General features: G+C 44.4%; 1 protein-coding gene across 3 annotated transcripts in view; it reads left to right on the top strand.

Moving 5' to 3' along the window:
• ift56 (intraflagellar transport 56) overlaps positions 1–24,085 on the top strand; it is a 66,074-nt gene that overhangs the window by 30,629 nt on the left and 11,360 nt on the right. For all 3 annotated transcript variants that reach the window (XR_013500402.1, XM_078237569.1, XM_078237570.1), the window contains exons 10-15: positions 2,742–2,797; positions 8,110–8,163; positions 10,472–10,535; positions 12,394–12,482; positions 15,581–15,664; positions 22,492–22,561. Coding sequence is in view for 2 of the 3 variants with exons in the window: in XM_078237569.1 (XP_078093695.1) it covers positions 2,742–2,797; positions 8,110–8,163; positions 10,472–10,535; positions 12,394–12,482; positions 15,581–15,664; positions 22,492–22,561 (417 nt within the window). In the remaining variant the exon portion in view is untranslated. The remainder of the gene's footprint in view (positions 1–2,741; positions 2,798–8,109; positions 8,164–10,471; positions 10,536–12,393; positions 12,483–15,580; positions 15,665–22,491; positions 22,562–24,085) is intronic.

Raw genomic sequence — 24,085 nt, 5'->3', positions numbered from 1 at the left:
GGTAGCCATTATCCTGCAGGCTGGCTTTGATGTGCCCTATTTCGACATCAAGCTTGCACAGTGAGCAAATGACTGGGCCCAATTTACAAGAGTTGTTGATAAAGCTAACCTTATAGTGCATGGAACCATAGGAATCTGAAAGGGATTTGGAAGGGAGCTGTGAGAAACCACAGGATAAGACAGCAGTGTTGGCCTCCCTACTTAAATGCTGTCTGCAATAAAAGACACAAAACAGCAGCAGCAGAAAGGGCCACAACACCTATGCCTTAAGAACCGAAGCTTATAACATTGTACGATTTTCAAAGCTGCTCCTTTTCAAGTCCACCAATGCAGCAGGGAGGGATCGGGCACCTTGGGGGTTGTTGTGTGGGTTTTGCAGTACAGGCAGGGAGGTGGAAGGGGATGGGACTAATTTTAATGGGGAAAGGGTGTTTCTGATATGCAAAGGGCATTCCAACCCCAAAGGTAGTAAGTAACCTTTCCTTCCCGCCATTTTAAAAACTTGGTTGAAAAAACAAAGTCCATTCTCGCCTTTATGGCATAAGCAGCATAATATTGGGGTCCACTGGCTTGCAAACAAGTTCAATTGACCCAAAATTATTTATTTGCATCTGGTGGGCTACTGATTTCGGCGCCTGCCCACCCCCGTGTATGATGGGGGAGCAGCTCGGGGGTGAGTGAGAAGGTGGTGAGCGAGCCAGCCCTGGTATTTTACATTTCACCCCCAGCATTAAAAAATGGCTGGTGGAGGAACTGTAAAATCCAGCCCAAATTCCCAGAGCGCTACGAATAGATGCGAATGAAAGTCCAAGCTGCCAGACAACACATAACTGGGATCTTTTAGAAGGGAAAAGGGACAGGAGGCACCAAATTCCTGAACAAAAGCCTTCCTAAAGCCAGACCCCCACATTGGGAAAAAGTCAATTATAATTGCACCCCATCAAAAAAGTGCAATGAGAAAGGCTTGAAGCAGAAAATTGGCTGTTGTGGACAAGGTGAACTGTAGATTAGTGTAAGATTAATGTGTGAATGTCGAGGACTATATGCAGAATGTGTGCTCCTATCTCTCTAGCTTTACCATGAAAGCAACATCCAAAAACAAGTAATCAAGATTCATTTTCTTCCCCATGCGGCAGAGGCATGTCATGCCCTGTAAAAGCATGCACTATACATAAACTTTTAAAACATAAACTGTAGTGTTGTGGAATCTTCTGGATCTGATCTTTTTAAAATGGACCATGCTGAGCTGCAAAAGGGCGCTGCTGACGGTCACCTGACTCTCGGTCTGTAGATTCAAAAACTGCCACTGTCTCAAAAGGACTCAGTCCAGACTACAGGTATCACTACCCATCTGATGAGACCACCTGAAAAGGTATTCCCTGACTTGCATGGGTTGTTCTGAAACCGAGATGGTGAATGTCTGCACACAATAATCCAGGTTATGGTGAAACTTGAGTGAAACATCATTTTTTGAAAGGAGCTGTGAGAAACCACATGGTGAGGCAGCCAGGTTGGCGTCCCGGTTTAAATATTTACGTGCTGCCTGTAAAAAGACAGAAAGAGCAGCAACACTTGTGCCTTAACTGGAGACTATAACATTGCATGATTTGCAAACCTATTCCTTTTCAAGTCCACCAATACAGCAAACAGACCTCCTGGTAACAAATAACTATCTCTGTGATCGATAGAAAGTCCATCTCATGAGCGAATCCTACAACAACTCAGATATACAACTTTGGCCATTGAATTCACCACACTACACGTCAGGAGGGAAAATCAATTCCTTCATTAAGCCTGCACCATGTATTTTCTAAGACCAGCCAATCGAGTGAATTACAAACTATTATTTAATAACTTGTAAAAATGCACTATTCTCTTTAACTGTATTTCCGTGTATTTGTGTGTGTGTGTGTAGTAGTAGTTGATAAAGTCACTCTTTAACTCGAGAAAGCCTGGTTAAATCGGCTCCTTTTAAAACATAAGTATTGGGATTGGGAAAAAGTACCTGTGAAGGAAGGGATCATTTTAGATTAAACTTGTTGCAACCAACAAAGGAGGTTGAATAAAGAAAGGAAGCCAGTTCATTCCTCCTCACCCTGGGCACAACAATTTGAGGGTTCTCATCTGGGTTCACAAATTTGGGAAACCTCACCTGGGGACTGGGTTAACAACCTGGGATCAACAGTTGACCAGACGAGCAGAGTTCGGGAAAACTATAACCTGTTCCGAAGTCGGGGCCTAACATGTTACCTACATTTCCTCTCTTTGAACTGAAGCTGCTGTGGCTGTCAAGTGTTCTCCACTTTTAAGCCAAATTGCCCCTCTAGGTGAGGCGATGGTCTAGTGGTATTATCGTGAGACTATTAATCCAAAAACTCAGCTAATGTTCTGGGGACTTGGGTTCAAATCCTGCCACGGCAGATGGTGAAATTTGAATTCAATATTTTTTTAAAATCTGGAGTTAAGAATCTACTGATAACCATAAAACCATTGTCGGAAAAACCTATCTAGTTCACTAATGTCCTTTAGGAAAGGAAATTTACCTGGCCTGGCCTACATATGACTCCAGAGCCACAACAATGTGGTTGACTCTCATCTGCAGTCCAAGAGCAACTAGGAATGGGCAATAAATGCTGGCCAGCCAGCAACACCCCATGTCCCACGAATGAAAAACAGTTGTGTTTTTTTTCTGTTTTCCTGTGACCACCTCGCTTTGCTAACACTCCGATATCTTGTTACAGATGATGTACAGGAGGCCTATAATCTTATCAAGGATCTGGAGCCAACAACTCCTCAGGTAGGCAGATCTTGTAAGTCTTTCTTTAGTACAATCAGTGTGGGACTTGCATGATGTTATTTTTAGGCAAATGCTAATGAATAGCAAATGGATGGTCAGATTTACTGAGGCTTGTGGAATATTCTTGTTGTGTTTGGTTAGCAAATCCAAAGTGCTTTGTTCATGCTAATCTTGTGCGTGCTTTGCATTATGTACGTCATGATTGTGTTTGTAAAAGTGCTGTTGCTGTACACCTCAGAGTCCAGTGAAACATGACTTCCTGCTATGGTATCTTGAGAGGGAACAGGAGCAAAATTGTCCCTGTATTTTAGGACGATTTTTGCTCCTGTTAGGTATTAAAAAAGCAAAATCAGTTCATTCAGAGTGAACAAAATGCTGCTTTTTTTTCAAATTGTCCACACACTCTGGGGTTAAGAAACGCACAACTATTCCTTTTCAAAAAATGCACTGATTAAGGGCAGTTTTAGGTGAGTCTGTCTTTTCTAACTTAATCAAATTCCACCCGTTGTATGTTAGAATGTGACCGATAACAACTTTGTATCAGATGTATTGTAAAGTAAAAGTAAAGTTTATTTATTAAGTAGGTGTACATTAACACTGCAATGAAGTTACTGTGAAAATCCCCCAGTCGCCACACTCCGGCGCCTGTTCGGATACACTGAGGGAGAATTTAGCATGGCCAATGCACCCTAACCAACACATCTTTGGACTGTGGGGGGAAACTGGAGCACCCGGAGGAAACCCACGCAGGCAGAAGGGAGAATGTGCAAACTCCACACAGTGACCCGAGGCTGGAATTGAACCCAGGTCCCTGGCGCTGTGAGGCAGCAGTGCTAACCACTGTGCCACCTGACCAATGATAACAAGCTGTAAGAGTCAGCTGGGCCAGTAAACCATGGAACCAATTACAGAATGATGTGATGGTCAACTGACTCACTATTAATAAGAACCTGTTGGGAATTGTGGGGAACTTGGATTGGCCCAGGGCGAGGTCCCAAGTTTGGTGTAAAGAAGTGTCTTTATTAAACCCTTTCTTTGATTTATAAGTTGAAGTAAGTTTTGTTATTTTTTATTGTCTGCATTTGAAGAGTTCCTCCTGAAGAAACATTGCAGACTGTGAAAAAACTCTTGGCATTGGATTTGCATTGTTGAAAGGACACAGCTCTTGACCCCAGCAATCTATCAACCCCCAAATCATTCTGTTCCTCCACAATTTCTAGCTTCTACACAATTTCTAACTTCTCACCGTTGGCTCTGATCAGCATGTGTGGGTGGAGTCTCTAATATGGAAACTAACCGTAGGCCCACAAAGTAAACTCATAATGCTTTTGTGTAACATTTCCTTTGTTATTTAATGCTGTGTTAACCAATGTACTTTAAGGAGATTACCATTTTTGCTAAGGTAGCAGATAGAGAAATGTTATATGAACGATTTACATTTGTTCGCTGCCACAGTAATGAAAGTGCCTTACACATACTGGCATAGCACCGTTAAATATACTTCACATGTAAATTTACTTAAACATCCAGCATAATGGAATGATAGGATTGTCACGTGAGGAGAGATTGGGTCGACTGCACCTGTATTCACTGAAATTTAGAAGAATGAGAAGGAATCTATAAAATTCTGACAGGGCTGGACAGGCTTGATGCAGGGATGTTGTTTCCTCTGGCTGCAGGGGTGTCTAGAACAAAGGGTCAGAGGATATGGGGAAGGCCATTTAGAATTGAGATGAGAAATTTCTTCAGTAAGAGGGTGGTGAACCGGTGCAATTCTCTACTACAGAACGCTGAGAAGGCCAAATCACTGAATACAATTGACAAGGAAATAGTTATAGACTCAAGGGGTATGGGGAGAACACTGGAGTATGACTATGAGATGGGGGATCAGCCGTGATCATGTTGAATGGCGGAGCAGACTCAGAGGGCTGAATGGTCTTCTCCTATTTTCTGTTTCAATAATTCAGTAATCAGCAACAACTTACATTGGAGATTTATAGAGTCCCTACAGTGCAGAAGGAGGCCATTCGGCCCATTGAGTCCACACCAACTGTCCAACTAGACACGTTACCCAGGCCCACATCCCGCCCTATCCCCATAACCCCACACATTTACCCCACTAATCCCCCTAACCTATACATCTTTGGACGCTAAGGGGCAATTTGGCTTGGCCAATCCGTCTAACCTGTGCATCTTTGGACACTAAGGGACAATTTAGCATGGCCAATCCACCTAACCTAATTTAGAGAAGGAAAGAAAGCTCCATCAAGCCAGGAAGATTTAGGGAGGGAATTTCGGAGCTCGGGACCTAGGCAGCTGGAGACCCAGCTGCTAATGGTGGTATGGTGAAAATTGGGGATATGCAATAGGATAGGAATAGGAAACTTTGTACGAATTGGGATATGGGCAGCGGAGATTTGAATGAGTTTGAGATTATAGAGGGCAGGAAGTGGGAGGCTAGCCAGGAGAGCACTGGACCGGTCTGGAAGTAACGAGTAGAGGAGGGTTCATTGGCAGCAGGGTTGAGGCTGAGGCAGAGATTCACCATGTTAAGAAGGTGAAAGTGGGCGATCTTGGTGATAGAGAAGATATGGATTGGGAAGTTCAGCTTGGGATCAAACAGGATGCCATGAGTTGCAAACTGTCTCGTTCAGCCTCAGACAATGGTTGGAAATGGGGGGCTGATTGCTCGGGTTTGTGGCAGAGACAAGACAATGGCTTTGGTCTTTGCAGTGTTGAACTGGGGGAAATTTCTCCTCATCGAATACTACACACTGGACAAACGATGCGACAAAGTCAAAGCTGTTGAAACTAATCAAGGAATTAAAGCAATCACAATAATCACACAAAACCTTCACATTCTACATTGTGATGTTGAAGTTATAGGGACAGTTTCCATAAATTTGGCTTTTATTCCCTTGAGTGTAGACAATCTAGGGTGATCTGATCAAGGTTTTTATAATGTTAAAAGTGTTTGATAGGGTAGGTGCAGATAAACTGTTTCCTCTGGTGAGGGAATCGAGAAGAAGAGGACATAATGTTAAAATTGGAGTTAGGCAGCAATAGAGGGAAATCAGTGAGCATGTTTTCATGCATAGGGTGGCATTACACACATACAGACACACACATCACACACACGGTTTGTGAATATGAGTATTGAGAGATCATGTTTCTCGCAGCGGTGTCTATTAATCATATTTTACTTACTAATCAGAAATGCAAGTGGTCACATTGGGCTGGTAGCTAACATAACCTTAAGTTCTCGGCCAGTATTGCACTGCTGCAGTACCATCTCAATGCCACCAGAGGCTGCAAATGAGCTAAAGGCTGTCGGTGCTTCTAGACATCAGGGGAGCAATTCTCCCCAAAAAAATTCCAAGTGTCAAATTTGCGTAAAAGAACAAAGGAAAGTCCAGCACAGGAACTGGCCCTTCGGCCCTCCAAGCCTGTGCCGATGATGATGCTCTAACTAAACTAAAATAAACCTTCTGCCCTTACTTGGTCAGTATCCCTCTATTCTCTCTCTATTCATCTACCCATCCAGATGCCTCTTATAATGTCAATATAGTTCCTGGAATAATGATGATGGTCATCCCATGCACAAGCAATAAAGCTCTCTCAATCATAGCATCCCTACAGTGCAGAAGAGGCCATTCAGTCCATCAGGTCTGCACCGACTCTCCAACAAAGCATCCCACTCAGGCCCTCCCTCCTGCCCTATCCGCGTTTGCCATGGCCAATCCATCAAACCTACACGTCCTGGGACACCAATGGGCAATTCAGCACGGCCAATGCACCCAAACTGCACATCCCCACACGCAGGAGGAAACCAAAGCACCCAGAGGAAACCCACCCAGACATGGGGCGAATGCACAAGCTCCTCACAGCCACCCAAGGCCAGAACTGAACTCGGATTCCCCGGAGCCATGAGGCAGCAGTGCTAACCACTGTGCCCTCTGTACAATGCCCTATGTGCACTTTGCACAAACAGGTCATATCCTTAATCTCTTGTTTCTTTTCTAATAGACTTTTCAAGACATTATCAAAACGAGTAGTGCTAAAATGCTGCACACTGCAGTCTGCAACAGGCCCTGAAACGTATCAGCTTGGAGAGAGGCACAGTTCCTAATACTTTTCAGACCATTCTAAGTGATGAAAATTATTTTCAAATAAATGAAAAGAGTGATGAAGAAAATGCCTCAGCAAATGGAAAACTGGAGTAAATCACGCAGGTTTTTGCAGCGGGAGTTCAAAATGAATCTCCCATGCTCTGCGCACTGCAGAGTGCCTCAGCGTGAATCATGCTGAAAATCAGTGGGCGGGGCCGGCAGCATAGCACTGAGTGCGCCACTGTGCATGCGCCTATCTGTCAGTGCTGAGATCAACTCATGCGCAATGGCCCTACATTGCCAGCCTCCCGATCGCTGGCCAGCTCAATTGTTGGCTAGCCCCACGACCCCCACATCGCCGGCCGCGCGACACCCCCCCCCCCCCCCCCCCCCCTCCCCCCACAGCTGGACATGTCCGGGTCAGCCTCGACCCGCCCCCAGTTTGCCTCGATGCCCCCCACCCACCCCGATGGCCAGCCCTGATCGCCGGCCGCCCTGCCCCCCTGGCACTGTCCAATGCCTGATGGAGACTTTAATCGCGGGCACACTAATAAGATTCCAAATAGATTTAAATGTGGATTTGAATTATTTCTTCAGCTCCGCGCCGATTTCTGGCACAAAGCTGATGGCGCCGGAAATCCGTCTGCAGGAGAATCACAGAGGGCGTGGTGCCCAGCGCGGAGCCCACAACAGACCTCTGCTCGAGTCTCCCGGTACACTACAAAAGCAGCGCAGTGGGATGGGAGAATCACCCCCCTCCCCCTGAGATTTTTTATCAGCAACTGCTTGTATTTATATTGAACCTTCAGTGTAATAAAACACCCTAAGAAATTTCACAGGAGCATTATAAAACACAATTTGCCATCAGGCCATTTAAGGAGAGATTAAGGCCTTCATTTTTATCTTTATATTCTTCACCATATTTCTTGAAGTCACACAGCAGAAAATTTCTGGGATGTTTTAATGGCTCCTTTGTTCCAGTGTCACAGTGCTTGTGTGCGGTGTGGCATGTGCGGTGAGGTGTGCGTATATGTGGGATGGTGTGTGTGTTGTTTAAAGTACAGAAAGCTCTTTCAGTAACGTGTGAATCTGAAGGGAAGGCTGCTTCTGTCCCTCTGGGCCAAGAAGTTTGCGCATTAATGCAGTGGATCTCTAGATTAATGGACCGTGTTATATACAGCTTTGTCTCTTCTCCCTTTCTAGGAATACATCCTGAAAGGCGTGGTGAATGCAGCTCTAGGGCAGGAACAAGGTTCGGTGAGTTGAATCCATTATAAATGATATTGATGGAGGGGGAGGGACTAGTGCTCCAGTGTGTTGTACAACGGACATGGGGTTACATTCATGAATTCTCATGATTCCAGAACTGAGGAGAGATGGAAATTGTGAATTTGCCTTTGGGAAAATTTTGGTGTGAACCTGTACTGATCGTGCACCGGCGCACCAACCATCTCCTTCACATCTTAGTAATTCCCACTTAACAGGCACTAATATACTCCATAACATCGTGAAATTGTGTGGACTGCTGTATGCTGCCTTCTGTTCCTTTGTTATTTCTCTGTTGTCCATCTGTGACTGTGCCTTCAAACAAATAAGCAATTCACGCCACGGTTTTGAGTTTTTGCCAGTTCATTAGTAATGCTCTCCCCTCAGCCTCAGCAACTCTGTTAGGAAATAACAACACTGGGAACCAGCATGATGTTTATAAATACCTCGTACACTACTACACAGTTGGCCTTCGCTGAGCCATTGGCTCACCACACTTCCTGTATAATCATTAACATTCTTGTTTTTGAGAAGGCCATGGGTGCACGCCCCACTCTAGGACTCGAGTCCATAATTTAAACTGACACCTCAGTGCAAAACTGAGAGAGTGCTGCAATTGCTGTCAGTTGGATGAGGCATTAACAGAAGCTCTGTTTTTCAAGTTCAGATAACTGTAAAATACTCTACAGCAAAAGAGTCTCTGCGTGTTCTGGTCAACTTAATTCTGTTAACCAGTACCACAGATTAGCTGGCTGTTCGTTTAAATTTGCTGGTTGTGGGATCTTTACTTTTTCACTGCCAAGGTTGCCGACATTACAACAGAGAATGCATTTCCTGCGCAATACCTTGGCTGTGAAGCACTTTGTAACATTGTAAGGATGTTACGCAGTTAATCTTTCTCTCAACTTGTGAGATTCTCCGACTGACTGTCAAATGGGTGCCACTGACTGAAGCAGTGACATAGTGGTATTGGACTAGTAATCCAAAGACCCAGGGTAATGCTCTGGGGATCTGGATTCAAATTCCACTGGCAGATGGTGAAATCTGAATTCAATAAAAATCTGAAATTAAAAGTCATTGTCAATTGTCGTAAAGATCCACCTGGTTCACTACATGTTCGACATGTGACTCCAAATTGACAGCAATGTGGTTGACTCTTAACTGCCCTCTGAAATGGCCTAGCAATTAGGGATAGGCCATAAATGCTGGCCCAGCTGGCACCACCCATATCCCATGCCTGAATAAAGACTCCTCTGGAGCAGATGTCACATAGGAGCTGGAGTCGGCCATTCAGCCTCCTGATTCTGTATCGCTAATCGATTAGATCATGGTTAACTCCATTTACCTATTTCTGATCCACTTCCTTTGACATACTTACTTAATAAATGTCATCGATCTCGGCCATGAAAGCTCTAGTTGACCCACTTAATCTGTGGGACAGAATTCCTGATCTCTGCTACCCTTTGAGTGGCAAATGCTTTCACTCTGGCCTTGATTTCATGTTAAAACTATGCCCCGTTCTTCTGACTTCTCCCACCGGAGGAAATTGATTTTTTTTGTATCCACCCTGTGAATCCCTTTAGCATTTTAAACCCATCAGTTGGATAATTGTCACCACTATTCTCAGCTTGCTCTTTGGGAATTATTAGAAGTCAGTCTGTAAATGCTGAATTAAGCTGTCACAGTTCATTTATCTAATAGAGTCTTTAGTTGGGATTGGCACTTGCACCTCATCAAGAGATGCTTTGTGGACAACAGGTGGGAAAATTGTGCATGCAAAGGTTTCTCCACTCTTCCTAGTTATATCTGGAAGATCTGATGGAAGCCTAGAGAACTCTTTGTTAAATGGGAAGTAGGCCGTGCATTTCATACACCCAGCTAACTAACTCTTGCCTGTTCGTTATACTCTTGAATATTCAAAAGTAATTTCAATATATCAAACTTGTTGTTTCACTCAGAGAAAAGAATCGATGACAACCAGAAAGATGTGGGATTTTTTAAAATGTCTGCTTATGTGTCAAAGATATGAAAAGACCATCAACCCCCTTGTGTGCTTCTCTTATCCTTTGGCTGAATTTTTTACCTTGCCACTTCCAACAGAGGGTGAGGAAGAAACTCAGAGGCCAGAAGCCAATTCCTAAACTTTCAAGGACACTGATGTGTTTTTATGTTGCCAACTTTATTCAGCATCACAAAGCTTTAAAGAAAAGCTGATTTAGTGCCGTGTCTGACAAAAGCCAGTTGATAACCAGTGCACAGAAATACCTGCAGCTAAGCGTATCTCTTTGACTTCTCACAGAGGGAGCACCTGAAGATTGCGCAGCAGTATTTCCAGCTAGTCGGAGGTTCTGCCAGTGAATGCGGTACGTATCGAGCTCTGCTAATGTGTAATCAGCTTAAAATCGAATGCTCTGTTAGATTGTGATGGGTGCTGACCTTGAAAAAGCAGAGGTATTCCATATTATTGTGCAACCTCCTTCATTAATTAGAGTGGAGGGCAAATCCCCTTCCCTCACCTATTGGAGAATGCAAATTGGAGGATTAACAAGACCTTAACTTGTGGTTTTATGCAGCAACAATCAATACATTGATATGATGGCAAGTACTGTGAGAGTAATAAAGCATTATGATATTTCATTGTCTCAAGCATAACAAACTTCTGCCATTATTTGGAGTATATATGATGCCACGGTATAACTTAACACCTTGTCCATATATCCTTGTAACTCCCTGGGTTAGGGTATCGGCTGAGATATATTTAAGAACAGACACCTTAACAGTTGAGATGCGTGGATAGGTTGGTTTATCTCTCTTCCTTCTTGCTCTCGCCCTCGTCCAGTGACTCTGACATCCATCATTCTGAAATGCTTCAAAAGATTCCAGCTTCCCAGATTGCCTGGATCCACTATAGTTTGCCGATCGCCGCAACAGGTCCACAGCAGACGCCATCTCCCCACACTCAACCCTTAACACCTGGATAACAAGGACACCTATGTCAGACTTCTATTTATTGACTACAGTTCAGCCTTCAACACCATTATTCCGACCAAACTCATCTACAAACTCCGTGGCCTGGGCTCAGCTCCTCCCTCTACGACTGGATCCTAGACTTCCTAACCCACAGACCGCAATCAGTAAGGGTTGACAACAACACCTCCTCCATGATCATCCTCAACACCGGTGCCCCACAAGGCTGTGTCCTCAGCCCCCTACTATACTCCTTGTACACCTATGACTGTGTGGCCAAATTCCCCTCCAACTCAATTTTCAAGTTTGCTGATGACACCACCGTTCTGGGCTGGATCTCGAAATTGATGAGACAGAGTACAGGAATGAGATAGAGAATATGGTGAACTGGTGCAACGACAATAATCTCTCCCTCAATGTTAACTATGCTTCAGGAAGCAGAGTTGAGGACATGCCCCTGTCTACATCAATGGGGACAAAGTGCAAATGTTTGAGAGCTTCAAGTTTCTAGGTGTTCAAATCACCAACAGCCGGTCCTGGTCCCCCCATGCCAACGCTATAGTTAAGAAAACCCACCAATGCCTCTACTTTCTCAGAAGACTAAGGAAATTTGGCATGTCTGCTACAACTCTCATCAACCTTTACAGATGCACCATAGAAAACATTCTTTCTGGTTGTATCACAGCTTGGTATGGCTCCTGCTCTGTCCAAGATCGCAAGAAACTACAAAAGGTTGTGAACGAAGCCCAGTCCATCACGCAAACCAACCTCCCATCCATTGACTCTGTCTACACTTCCCGCTGCCTCGGCAAAGCAGCCAGCATAATCAAGGACCCCACGCACCCCGGACATTCTCTCTTCCACCTTCTTCCGTCAGGAAAAGGATACAAAAGCCTGAGGTCACGTACCAACTGACTCAAGAACAGCTTCTCCACTGCTACCATCAGACTTTTGAACAAACCTACCCCGTATGAAGTTGATCTTTCTCTACACCTTAGCTATGAGTGTAACACTACATTCTGCACCCTCTCCTTTCCTTCTCTATGAACGGTATGCTTTGTATTGTGCACAAGAAACAGTCCTTTTCACTGTATACTAATACACGTGACAATAATAAATCAAATCAAGGGTTTGATTGTGTCCTAATGGTGATTTGAAAATGGACCTCACACACAAGACCTCGGCAAAAAAGCCACAGTTTAATTTCCAACCACATTTTTAAATCTCCGTTCAACGCTCCTGTCTTATTTTCAGATACCATCCCCGGACGTCAGTGTATGGCCTCCTGTTTCTTTCTACTGAAACAATTTGAAGATGTTTTGATCTACCTAAACTCTGTCAAGGTTTGTCGTTTTTATTTGTTCTATTTCCTTGAACATCCAGACTCTCTCCCCTCCATGTGGTCATTGCACATTTGAGATTTTAAATGACCTGAGGTTTGCCTCTGTTGTGATTATTTTACTGGATTAGTAATCCAGCAGCCTGGGCTAATAATCCAGTAGATGTAAATACCAATCCCATTGCAATAGCTTGAGAATTTGAATTCATTTATTTTTTAACTAGTGAAAGTGACCATAAAACTGTTGGATTAGCATTAGCATGGTTGACTCTGAAACAAATAGGAAAAAAAAGAAGTTACATTTATATAGCACCTTTAGTGGTCACAGAGCACGCCAAAGGGGGTGGCACGGTGCACAATAGTTAACACTGCTGCCTCACAGCGCCAGGGACCCGGGTTCGATTCCCGGCTTCAGTCACTGTCTGTGTGGAGTTTGCTCTTTCTCCCTGTGTCTGCGTGGGTTTCCTCCGGGTGCTCAGGTTTCCTCCCACAGTCTGAAAGACATGCTGGTTAGGTGCTTTGATCTGAACAGGCGCTGTGATGTGACGACTAGAGGAATTTCACAGTAACTTCATTGCAGTGTTAATGTAAGCCTTACTTGTGACTAATAAATGAACTTTAACTTTAAACTTAAAAGCTCTTTACAGCCAGTTTCAAAGTGTAGACCCTATTGTAATATATAAAGTGCAACAACCTATTGGTAAGCACTGAGCTCCCCAAATGGCAACCTGATAATGACCTGATAAACTCTTTTTGGTGAAGTTGCTTGTAGGATCAATATTGGCCAGGGAACCAGGGGTTAAGCCCCCACTATTCTTCAAAGTATTATCACGGGACCTATTAATAGGCTGTCGATTTAACAACTCACCCAAGAGATGACACTGCAGTGCAGCACTCCCTTAGCATTTCACTGGAATGTCAGCCTTGATTTTTGTCCTGGAATGGGACTTGAATTCACAACCTTCTGACTTTGAGGCAAAAGTGCTTCCTACTGAACCTTGGCTAATACCTGTGGCATAGAAAGCCACACTTTTATATCAAATCACTGCCAGCGGTTCAAGTGGAAGGTTCACCACTACCAAGATTCCGTTGGATTAGTCAAGTTTTTAGGGAGCAAAGGCGTGGACGTGAGTTTCAGCTGTAGATGAAGAGATGGTGCCTCCAATATTACGTAGGAGGAAATGGGTGAACCTATGAAAGCATGGATATGTGAAAGCATTTCGGGGCCACAAGCGATACCCAACCATGTTGGAAGTGTTTGGTTCAGACACAGTTGAGTGGGCGAGGGATGGAGTCAATGTCTAGAGAATGGAGTTTGTGGCAGAAACAGTGGCATTAGTCTTCCCAATATTTTGTTGGAGTAATAATCTTCTCATCCAAGAGTGGATATCAAACCAAGAGGAAGTGGTGGCGTAATGGTATTGTCACAGGACTAGTAATTCAGAATGCCAGGGTAATGGTCTAGGGACCTGGGTTCGAATTCCACCACAGCAGATGGTGAAATTTGAATTCAGTAAAAATCTGGAATTCAGAATCTACTGATGACCGTGAAATCATTGTCGATTGTCGGAAAAATCCATCTGGTTCACTAATGTCCTTTAGGGAAGGAAATCTGCTGTCCTTACCTGGTCTGGCCTACATGTGACTCCAAAGCTACAGCAATGTGATTGACTCTCAACCGCCCTCTGAAATGACCTAGCAAGCCACTCAGCTCAGAGATGGGCAATAAATGCTAGCCAGCCAGCGAACCTCATGTCCCATGGATGAATAAAAAAGAACAGCATTGTGACGGTTTCGAGACAGTGGGTGATGGTGGGGGTTTGAAAGAGGCGGTGATGAGGTAGAACTGAGTGTCAACAGCATACACAACAGAACTGAAGTTGTGTTTTGAGATGATGTTGCTAAGGGGCAGCATGTAGATAAATATAAGGAGGCAAAGAATAGATCCTTGGGGAACGCAGTGCAGGGGTAGGAAGAGAAGTCACTGGATAGATAAGAATGGAATTGGACAAGTGCAGCCCCATCCAACTGCATGATGGTGCAGAGTCATTGAAGGGGGATTGTGTGGTCAATCCAGTCAAGGGTTACAGGTCAAGAAGAATCAGGAGGGACAGTTTACCTCCTTCACGTCAGATAGGATATCATTCTCTACTTTTGATCATACTGTTTCTGTAGCAGGTGCAGAAACCTGATTGGAGGGATTCTGGGCATGATGGACAATGATTTGAGAGGCAGCAGCTCATTCAAGGACTTTGGAGAGGAAATAGAGGTTGGAGATGGATTGGTTGGATGTTAGGTCAAAGTGGGTAAAGAGAGTTTTCTGAGGAGAGGAGCGAAGATAGCAGATTTGGAGGAGAGAGGGACAGAACCGGAGGAGAGAAAACCGTTAACAATATCTGAAAATGGGGACGAGGAGGAGTAGTTGGGTGGGCAGGAATTGAAAATAATGTCTCAGGAGCAGAAAGTGAAGCTCATCAACTCTACTGTGATCAGAAGATTCCAATCACTGCTATTGGTATGGGCCAAGCAAAGATTTGTTTGGTTCGTCCAACTTATTATCAAGTAGACAAGAGGCAGAGACAATAAAATTGCCCATAACTTGGACAAACTGCAATGAATGGCCTTCTGGGACAGTTGACATGGGTGATGGAAATGTCAGCCTTGTGTACCAAAAAAGCTCATTCTGAGATTGGGGCAGTGGTATATTGTTGCAACAGAATGGAGCAAGCTTTAGGCTGTTCCTAACGCAAGGTAACCAATTTGTATTCCTGTGAATCTGTCCTGATGAGCAAAAGCTAAAAAGCTTTGATAGCATGTCTCTTTTTTTTCAGCAATACTCATACGAGTATTGTGAAACTGAAATGGTTGAGTCCTGGGAGCACAGTATGTAGTTGGGGTTGGGGGGACATGAAAGACAAAAGAAAGCAGATTCAGAAATTTCATTGGGGAATGTATTGCAGGATGGAAAGGTTTTCTGACTCCTTCATCCACCTGATTTCCAATGGTGCGTTTTCTGTGAACATGAAGCCAGGTTCACTTGGAGTAGGGTGTTATAGTAAGTGTCTGTAGGATGTGACACGCTTTTCCTTTTTTTTTAAGCAGAGTTACTTCTATAATGATGACCTCTTTAACTTCAACTACGCACAGGCGAAAGCAGCTGTTGGTAACTTCAAGGAGGCTGAGGAGGTAAGCTATTTGGACAATTGAGCTGCAACATTATTTTGAGGCACTTGGGCTGCAACTTTGGAGAAACTGCAGACCTTCTTTAGACAGGTTGGCATCGTTGGATAGATGGACATAATGTAAACATTTAAAACATACTGACCATATTAGCAGTAATCTTGGTGCTAGCAAGGAAAGAGCTTCCCTGTGGTTCAGTTGGTTTAGGATAACACACAACTGATCTGTGCCCTGGCCAGCCCTATCCGGGTCAAATAACACCTTAGGACAACTGCATGAGTAGCAAAAGGCTTATGACTTTGGATTAGTCTGTAAGTTCTCCTGTAAGTCACAGGAACCTGAGAAACTACACTGCAGAGTTCATCGCAGGTTGCCTGGCTTCATGAGGTTTACACAGGTGGTCTGAAGAGCGGGGGTCCCTCTTGCTTTCTCCACAGGTAGGGCAGCTGCTGTCTGTTGATGGTGACTTAAGAAGAAATCCCGTTATATGGGACTTGGTATAGCTTGAAGAAGTTGTACACTGGTTTTCAAAAAAAACTTCAAGAAAAATTATCCTGAACATACTTTTTCCCAAAAAAGGGGAGTATATTGGATTGAGCACATCACAGTTGGGTTCCAATGGAGAAAGCCCATTAACCCATTTAATCCCATTTTTGGAGAATACCAACTGTAACACCTTTCCATTAGGACATTGAGCTTTTATTTAATTGAATCTTGTTTCTCAGCTTCAGCCACCCAATCCAGCTGTTGATAAACCAAAAGCTTCCTGGCATGTATCAGCAAAATATTCAGCCTCAGTAGAAACTTAAAAAACTATTACAATTATCAGAATGGCCATCCCTTAAATACTCTGCCCAATTTTGCTTTCTATTGAATTTATACATAATGGGCAGTTGATCCGATACTACATGTGACTCCAAATCCTGCTATTTTTGCTGGGAACCTCTTCCTTGCTGTTATGTCCTGTTTGAATTCTGTCAATCTGGAGGTTTGTGCTCCAGTTGTCTCATTGATGGCAAAGTCCTGAATCAAGAACGCCAAGTTTTGTTAGTGTCAGCAATTTGCAGTATTAATGGGAACAGAGGTTTTTAACTGGGTGTCCCACCAAGTCAGAAGCTTGGACACCCTTGCTTTAAGTAATTTGAGATATCAATTCCATTCTGTGTATTGTGAAGGGAATAGCTGCTTCTTGCTCATTTTCTCCTCCTCTTGAAGGAATGACTCACAATTGGCCCTGTCCATTGGTAGTTCTTCATGTCTGATCCTTCTGTGGTCCACCGCAACGTAGCTCACCTGACATCCGCACACAAATCTCCAGCAGGAGACACTGGCAGCTATTTAAGGAACCCTAGCTGAGTTTCCCTTCCATCATCCAGGGCACTGAGGTGCACTGTACTGCCCTGAGATCAGCAAACTCAATGCAACTTAGTGAATTGATCCTGGGTACTTTGTAATTTGCGGCTCAGCTAATTGCTGAGCGGAAGGGGAATGTGCTTTTCTATCACTTTTTGTTATCCTCTAACTAGTCTCCATGCTATAATTTTGTACTTTGCTGCTCACTACTCTGTACCTAACTCTCAGCACTCCAGCTGTGACAGTGGCATGAGGGGAATTGTTCTGGGACCTGCTCATGTTGGAACATCCGCCCCTGGCATCTCCTCCCCCCCCCCCCCCCCCCCCCCCAAAAAAAAGTAACACATCAGCAGACTGACACATCATCTAATACTACTGTATCGGCACATTGATTTAATGATACCCCATTCATATACAATTATATTGGTTCCTCTACACCCTTTTCCATCATAACAGTATACCACCAAATTAGAATGTTCTTAACTACAGCACCAGCATCCATTTCTATAACACCTTCACAGGAGCATAGATCAAAGAGCAATTGACACAGCCAGAAAAGGGGACTAAAACCATAAAGTAAAGTTTATTTATTAGTCACAAGTAGGCTTACATTAACACCACAATGAAGTTACGTTGAAAATCCCCTAGTAGCCATATTCCGGCACCTGTTCGGGTACACTGAGGGAGAATTTAGCACGGCAAATGCACCTAACCAGCACGTCTTTCGGACTGTGGGAGGAAACCGGAGCACCCGGAGGAAACCCACGCAGACACAGGGAGAATGTGCAAACTCCACACAGACAGTGACCCAAGCTGGGAATCGAACCCAGGCCCCTGGCGCTGAGAGGCAGCAGTGCTAACCACTGTGCCACCGTGCCGCATGGCAAAAGCCATCATCGGGGTACAATAGTAGCACCTATTTATATAACATCTTTAACAGAATAACATGACCCCAGTGCTTCACGAGAATGTTATAAAGTAAACTTTGACACTGACCCCCTAAGGCAATGCTAAGGTAGATGGCCAAAGGCTTCGTCAAGGAGTTATGTTTTAAGGAGTGTCTCAAAGGAAGAAAGAGAAATGGAGAGGGTTAGGGAAGAAATTCCAGAGTTTACGAATTGGGTAGCTGTAGGTATAGCCACCAATGGTGCAACAATTAGATCTCAAGAGGTCAGAATTAGCGAAGCACAGATATCTTGGAGGAGGTTACAGAAGATTGGGACGGATGAGGCCATGGCATGAAAATTTTAAAATCAAGGTGTCGCTTCACAGGAATGTATGTCAGTGAGCACATGCATTACAGGTGAACGGGACCCGGTGCGAGTATCTCCACATTGGTCGGCTCACCATCGTATCTCTAAGTCGATATATCCAGCTGCTGTGTGTTTTATTATAAATTGCTTGCATGTTTCTGGAAATTTGCATTTAAAATAAATGTTATCCTGGATGCAGGACAGCTCAGCACAAACGTCTGATTGAATTACTTCCATTGTGCTGCATTGGTGCACCGGTGTCATTGTGATAACAAAACTAACTTCTGAATTGAAGGAAGTAGGCTGGCAGCTCGCCAGTTACTGGTCCGGTGTTGGATCAGATCATCCTGTAGTGGATAAGTCGCTGAGCTGCAGAAATGCACCAGGTTTGGTTGTGAATTGTCAGAAAAGTTGAGGCCAGGCTGGAATCAAATCAGCAGTGCAGACCCGTGAAATGCCGAGTGCTGGAAAACCTCCTGCAGCTTATCTTCACTTGCACGCAGGGTTGGAGAGAAATATTTGGCAGGGATTCCTGATTTGGCTATAGATTTTCTTTTTGCCTTTTAGAAAGAGGATGAAAAAGGTAAAAGCAAATTTCTGCGGATGCTGGACTCTGAAACAAAAACAAAAAACGCTGGAAAGCCTCAGCAGGTCCGACAGCATCTGTGGAGAGGTTAGCTTTATTCTCTCTCCACAGATGCTGTCAGTCCTGCTGAGATTTTCCTGCATTTTCTGTTTTTGTGTGGATGAAAAAAAAGTTGCTGAATTGGATGGCATTCAAAGAACTGGGTGGTGACTGTGCCAACCTGATGGGTTTTTCTTTTAGGAATAGGAGACCATTCGGCCACCCAAATCTGTCCCCCTATTCAATTAGAACGTAGCTGATTTGTATCTCAATTCTATCTAACGCCATCTACCTGTTCTTGGTTCCTTAATCCTCGGCCATTTCTTCACTGTCTGCACTAGTTGCAGTGATCATCTTTAAGCAAGCATCTAAATCTGGATTTTTTTATGCCCAGATTTTGTTCCACAGAATTTCTGTGAAGGACTCTTGCGCACGATTGTAAAATACTCAGCTATGAGAATAAACAAACCACACAGTTTATATCAGCTTTATCATAAATTCCTTCTTCAGCTATCTGAAATGTTTGGGAGTTTCTGTTGTACTGATTGGCATCTCATTAACCAGGTATTTAAGGCTTCTGTTCATCTAGAATATTGCAAGCTCGAGCTTGCTCCCACAATATCGTAGGGAACTGCCTGTTCAGCGCATTTAGTCTGTTTGGCCAAATGTTACCTGAATCAGTGCCAACTCCCAGCATTCAACTTATTTATTAGTTGGAGGATTAGCTGGCTGACACAGCCCCAGCTGCACTCTTCAGCCCACGGTCTGTGCGGTGACAATGCCATGATTCCATGAAATTTAAAAATGGAGGGCGGAATTCTCCGGCCACGCTGGTCTAAACGCCGGAAATTCCCGTCCGATCGTCAATGGCATTTCACATTCTCCACAACCCTCCTGCTAAAATTCCAGTGGCGGGCAGGATGGGAGAATTCCAGCCCAAGTCTTGAATCTGGTTCCCATATCATTGAAGGCTCTTTTAAACCCATCCCCAAAGCACACCTTCCTGGGCAAGGTACAAGAAAAAAATGTTATCGGTTAGCGGATCTTTCTCTTGCATCTACCCATTTCTCTAGTTTGATCACAGTGTCACTGTCAATGCTTCTCTGGGCTTCCTTGTCCTTTTTCCTGCCATGTTCAAAATCTTGCTCCTCCTCTTCCCCCTCACTGTGTTGAAAATTATGACTCATTGTTCTGTTTCCTTAGTCTTAACTTGTTCCTTCCCCTTCAGGGCATGAAAACTCATACGTTGCTCTCTTCCCTTGCTCCAACTGTCTACTAGGTTTTAAACCCCAAGCTTGACCTTTTCTCATCACTGTTACCAATTGAGTGCATTTTCGACCTTCTTCCTTTTGAACCTTGTTGAAGTCTCGCATTGTGGACATTGAGCCTTCGCCTGGGTTTCTAAAATTGCTGTTGGCAATGATCACTTATTGATCAGCACCTGAAGGAGCCTGGTTTCATATAAGCCCCTTACCATGATTAAATAAACTATTTTGTAGAATAATGCAGACCCCAATCACTTTCCCAGCTGTATTTTGTTCCTGTGCTGAACTGAAGTAAGAAGTTTAACAACACCAGGTTAAAGTCCAACAGGTTTATTTGGTAGCAAAAGCCACACAAGCTTTCGGAGCTCTAAGCCCCTTCTTCAGGTGAGTGGGAATTCTGTTCACAAACAGAGCTTATAAAGACACAGACTCAATTTACATGAATAATGGTTGGAATGCGAATACTTACAACGAATCAAGTCTTTAAGAAACGAAACAATGTGAGTGGAGAGAGCATCAAGACAGGCTAAAAAGATGTGTATTGTCTCCAGACAAGACAGCCAGTGAAACTCTGCAGGTCCACGCAACTGTGGGAGTTACAAATAGTGTGACATGAACCCAATATCCCGGTTGAGGCCGTCCTCGTGTGTGCGGAACTTGGCTATCAGTTTCTGCTCAGCGACTCTGCGCTGTCGTGTGTCGCGAAGGCCGCCTTGGAGAACGCTTACCCGAATATCAGAGGCCGAATGCCCGTGACCGCTGAAGTGCTCCCCAACAGGAAGAGAACAGTCTTGCCTGGTGATTGTCGAGCGGTGTCGCTGAGCAGAGTCGAGAGTCGCTGAGCAGAAACTGATAGCCAAGTTCCGCACACACGAGGACGGCCTCAACCGGGATATTGGGTTCATGTCACACTATTTGTAACTCCCACAGTTGCGTGGACCTGCAGAGTTTCACTGGCTGTCTTGTCTGGAGACAATACACATCTTTTTAGCCTGTCTTGATGCTCTCTCCACTCACATTGTTTCGTTTCTTAAAGACTTGATTCGTTGTAAGTATTCGCATTCCAACCATTATTCATGTAAATTGAGTCTGTGTCTTTATAAGCTCTGTTTGTGAACAGAATTCCCACTCACCTGAAGAAGGGGCTTAGAGCTCCGAAAGCTTGTGTGGCTTTTGCTACCAAATAAACCTGTTGGACTTTAACCTGGTGTTGTTAAACTTCTTACTGTGTTTACCCCAGTCCAACGCCGGCATCTCCACATCTGAACTGAAGTAACATGAGACAAAAACAGAAAGTGCTGGAAAATCTCCGCTGGTCTGACAGCATCTGTGGAGTGAATTCAGAGATAACGTTTTGAGTCTCGATGACTCTTTGGCAGAGCTGTCAGACCTGCTGCTATTTTTCCAGCATTTTCTGTTTTTGTTTTAGATTAATTTGCTTTTATCTTAATGAAATAACCTGAGGTTGCTTTGACCTGAGATACTGAGCTGGAGAAGTTATATTTTTTCCTCTTTCGCTACCTCACTTTGGGTCAGCATGCGTCATTCATAGAATCATAGAACAGATTCATAGAATTCCTACAGTGCAGAACGAGGCCATTCGGCCCATTGAGTCTACACTGACTCTTACCCAGGCTTAACCCGTTACCCCATGTATTTACCCTGTTAACCTATATATTTTGATTTGATTTATTGTTGTCACATGTATTAGTATACAGTGAAAAGTATTATTTATTGTGTGCTATACAGAGAAAGCATACAATACATAGGGAAGGGAAGGAGTGAGTGCAGAATGTAATGTTACAGTCATAGCTACGGAGACTAAGAGGCAATTTAGCATGACCAATCAACCTAAATTTCACATCTTTGGGCTGTGGGAGGAAACCGGAGCACCCGGAGGAAACCCATGCAGACGCGGGGAGAACGTGCAGACTCCGCACAGACTGTGACCCAAGCCGGGAATCGAACCCGGGTCCCTGGCACTGTGAGGCAGCAGTGCTAATCACTGTGCCACCCTTTCTTTCATTATTTTTCTTGGCTGACCATTCTTTGTATTGAGCATTAAGTTTTTCAATCCTGAGGCAAATCACAGCTGAGCTCCAATCTTCACACACGTACACTTCCGGAAGGAACCATGGGATGATCTTAGTTGTTCTCACATCCACTGTCAGCTCCTTAGAATGGGCACCACTGAATCCACATGCTGTCACAGCCTGCATTGTGTGGCTCAGCCAATCCACCATCTGAACCTGGGACCTTCCTGATGTGTATCGCTCGGAATGTTAACCAATTTGTCATCAGCTCCCTCCAAACGCCGTGCCTTTTCTTACTCCTCAGGTTTTCCAGCTGATTCAGAGCGAGAAGCTGAAGAATGACTACATTTACCTCAGCTGGCTGGCCCGTTGCTGTGAGTTAAACAAATCTCCATGACTACAAAAACAAATACTATGGATGCTAAAAATCTGAAATAAAAGCAAAAGCTGCTGGAAATGCTCAGCGGGGCAGGCAGCATCTGTAGAGAAGAGCAGAGTTAACGCTTTAGGCTGATGAGCAATGAATGGCCATTGACCTGAAATGTTAACTTTGTTTATCTCAATAGTTGCTGCGTGACTTCCGGAGTATTTCCAGCATTTTATCTCTATTCCGAAGCTCCATGAGTGTTTGAGCAGAGCAGTGCTTTTCAACAATGTTGGTGCTTCCAGATTGCTGCAATTCGGGATGCCAGTATTGGTGCTTTTGCCTTTGTTTACCAACAATTTACTGTTTGGGCTAAAAGATAAGATGCGATAAACATTAACAGACATCCTAGACTACAACAAAGCTACTCGTCCAGCCTGCGCAGAGTTGATCTGCTACCAAGGACTGTGTATCCTTTAATGTTATTGAAATTGTAGATGTCTGCAGTGGTCATAGAATTCCTACAGTATAGAAGGAGGCCATTCGGCCCATTGAGCCTGCACCGACAACAATCCCTCCCAGGCCCTATCCCTGTAGCTTCACGTATTTACCCACTAATCCCCCTGACATGAGGGGTAATTTAGAATGGCCAATCGACCTAACCCACACATCTTTGGACTATGCAAGGAAACCGGAGCACCCGGAGGAAACCCACGCAGACACGGGGAGAACATGCGAACAACACACAGACAGTCACCCAAGGCTGGAATCGAACCTGGGTCGCTGGCACTGTGCCACCATGCTGCCCTAAGTCCAGTTGCTATCTTTGAATGTGCTTTGTGCTGTGGTTTTTTCACTAGCCATATGAAGCACACTCTGCCCAAAGCCCACAGCACACACTCTGTTCTGGACGTCTCAGGAGCCACCATCAAGAGCAGGAGGCTGGATGTTTAGTATTTCCTCCCCTCCCTCGTCTAGTGAGCCCTAAGGTCGAATGTAGAAGCCCACCATTACCCCTGGCTGTCATTGCCTCGCTTGACTCTGACTTCTCTGGTCTGTGTTGTTCAGCAGACAGAATATAAGCCAAACACTTGAGATATTTTCCCAAGGAAAGTTGCTAATGAAATGCCCCAGCCTGCCCATCCGTGTCTTCAGCTGCACTGTGATAGTAGATTAGTAGCAAATGCTCCCAGCATGAATCCTCCTCACAAACGGGGAGCCGTAAATTGGGTTATTTAATATTTAAGCACAGTTGTTTTGGACATGTACCCAAAGTATCGCTCCCGATATTCAATTCTGATGACAAGTACCTTCTCACTGTCCCTTCCTCACTATCAATCCCCACTTCCCTTTGAGCGTGTGTTGGAAAGGACAGAGAGAAGCTCCTTGCTTGCACCTTGAATCTCTGTCTTACGACTTGTCAAGGCATGAATGATTCATAGAATCATAGAAACCCTACAGTGCAGAAGGAGGCCATTCGGCCCATCGAGTCTGCACCGACCACAATCCCACCCAGGCCCTGCCCGCTAATCCC

This window comes from Mustelus asterias, chromosome 21, assembly GCF_964213995.1.
Source record: "Mustelus asterias chromosome 21, sMusAst1.hap1.1, whole genome shotgun sequence".
Taxonomy (NCBI): Eukaryota; Metazoa; Chordata; class Chondrichthyes; order Carcharhiniformes; family Triakidae; genus Mustelus; species Mustelus asterias.
Note: the sequence above shows the minus strand (reverse complement) of the source record. Positions and strands in the feature narration are given on the sequence as shown.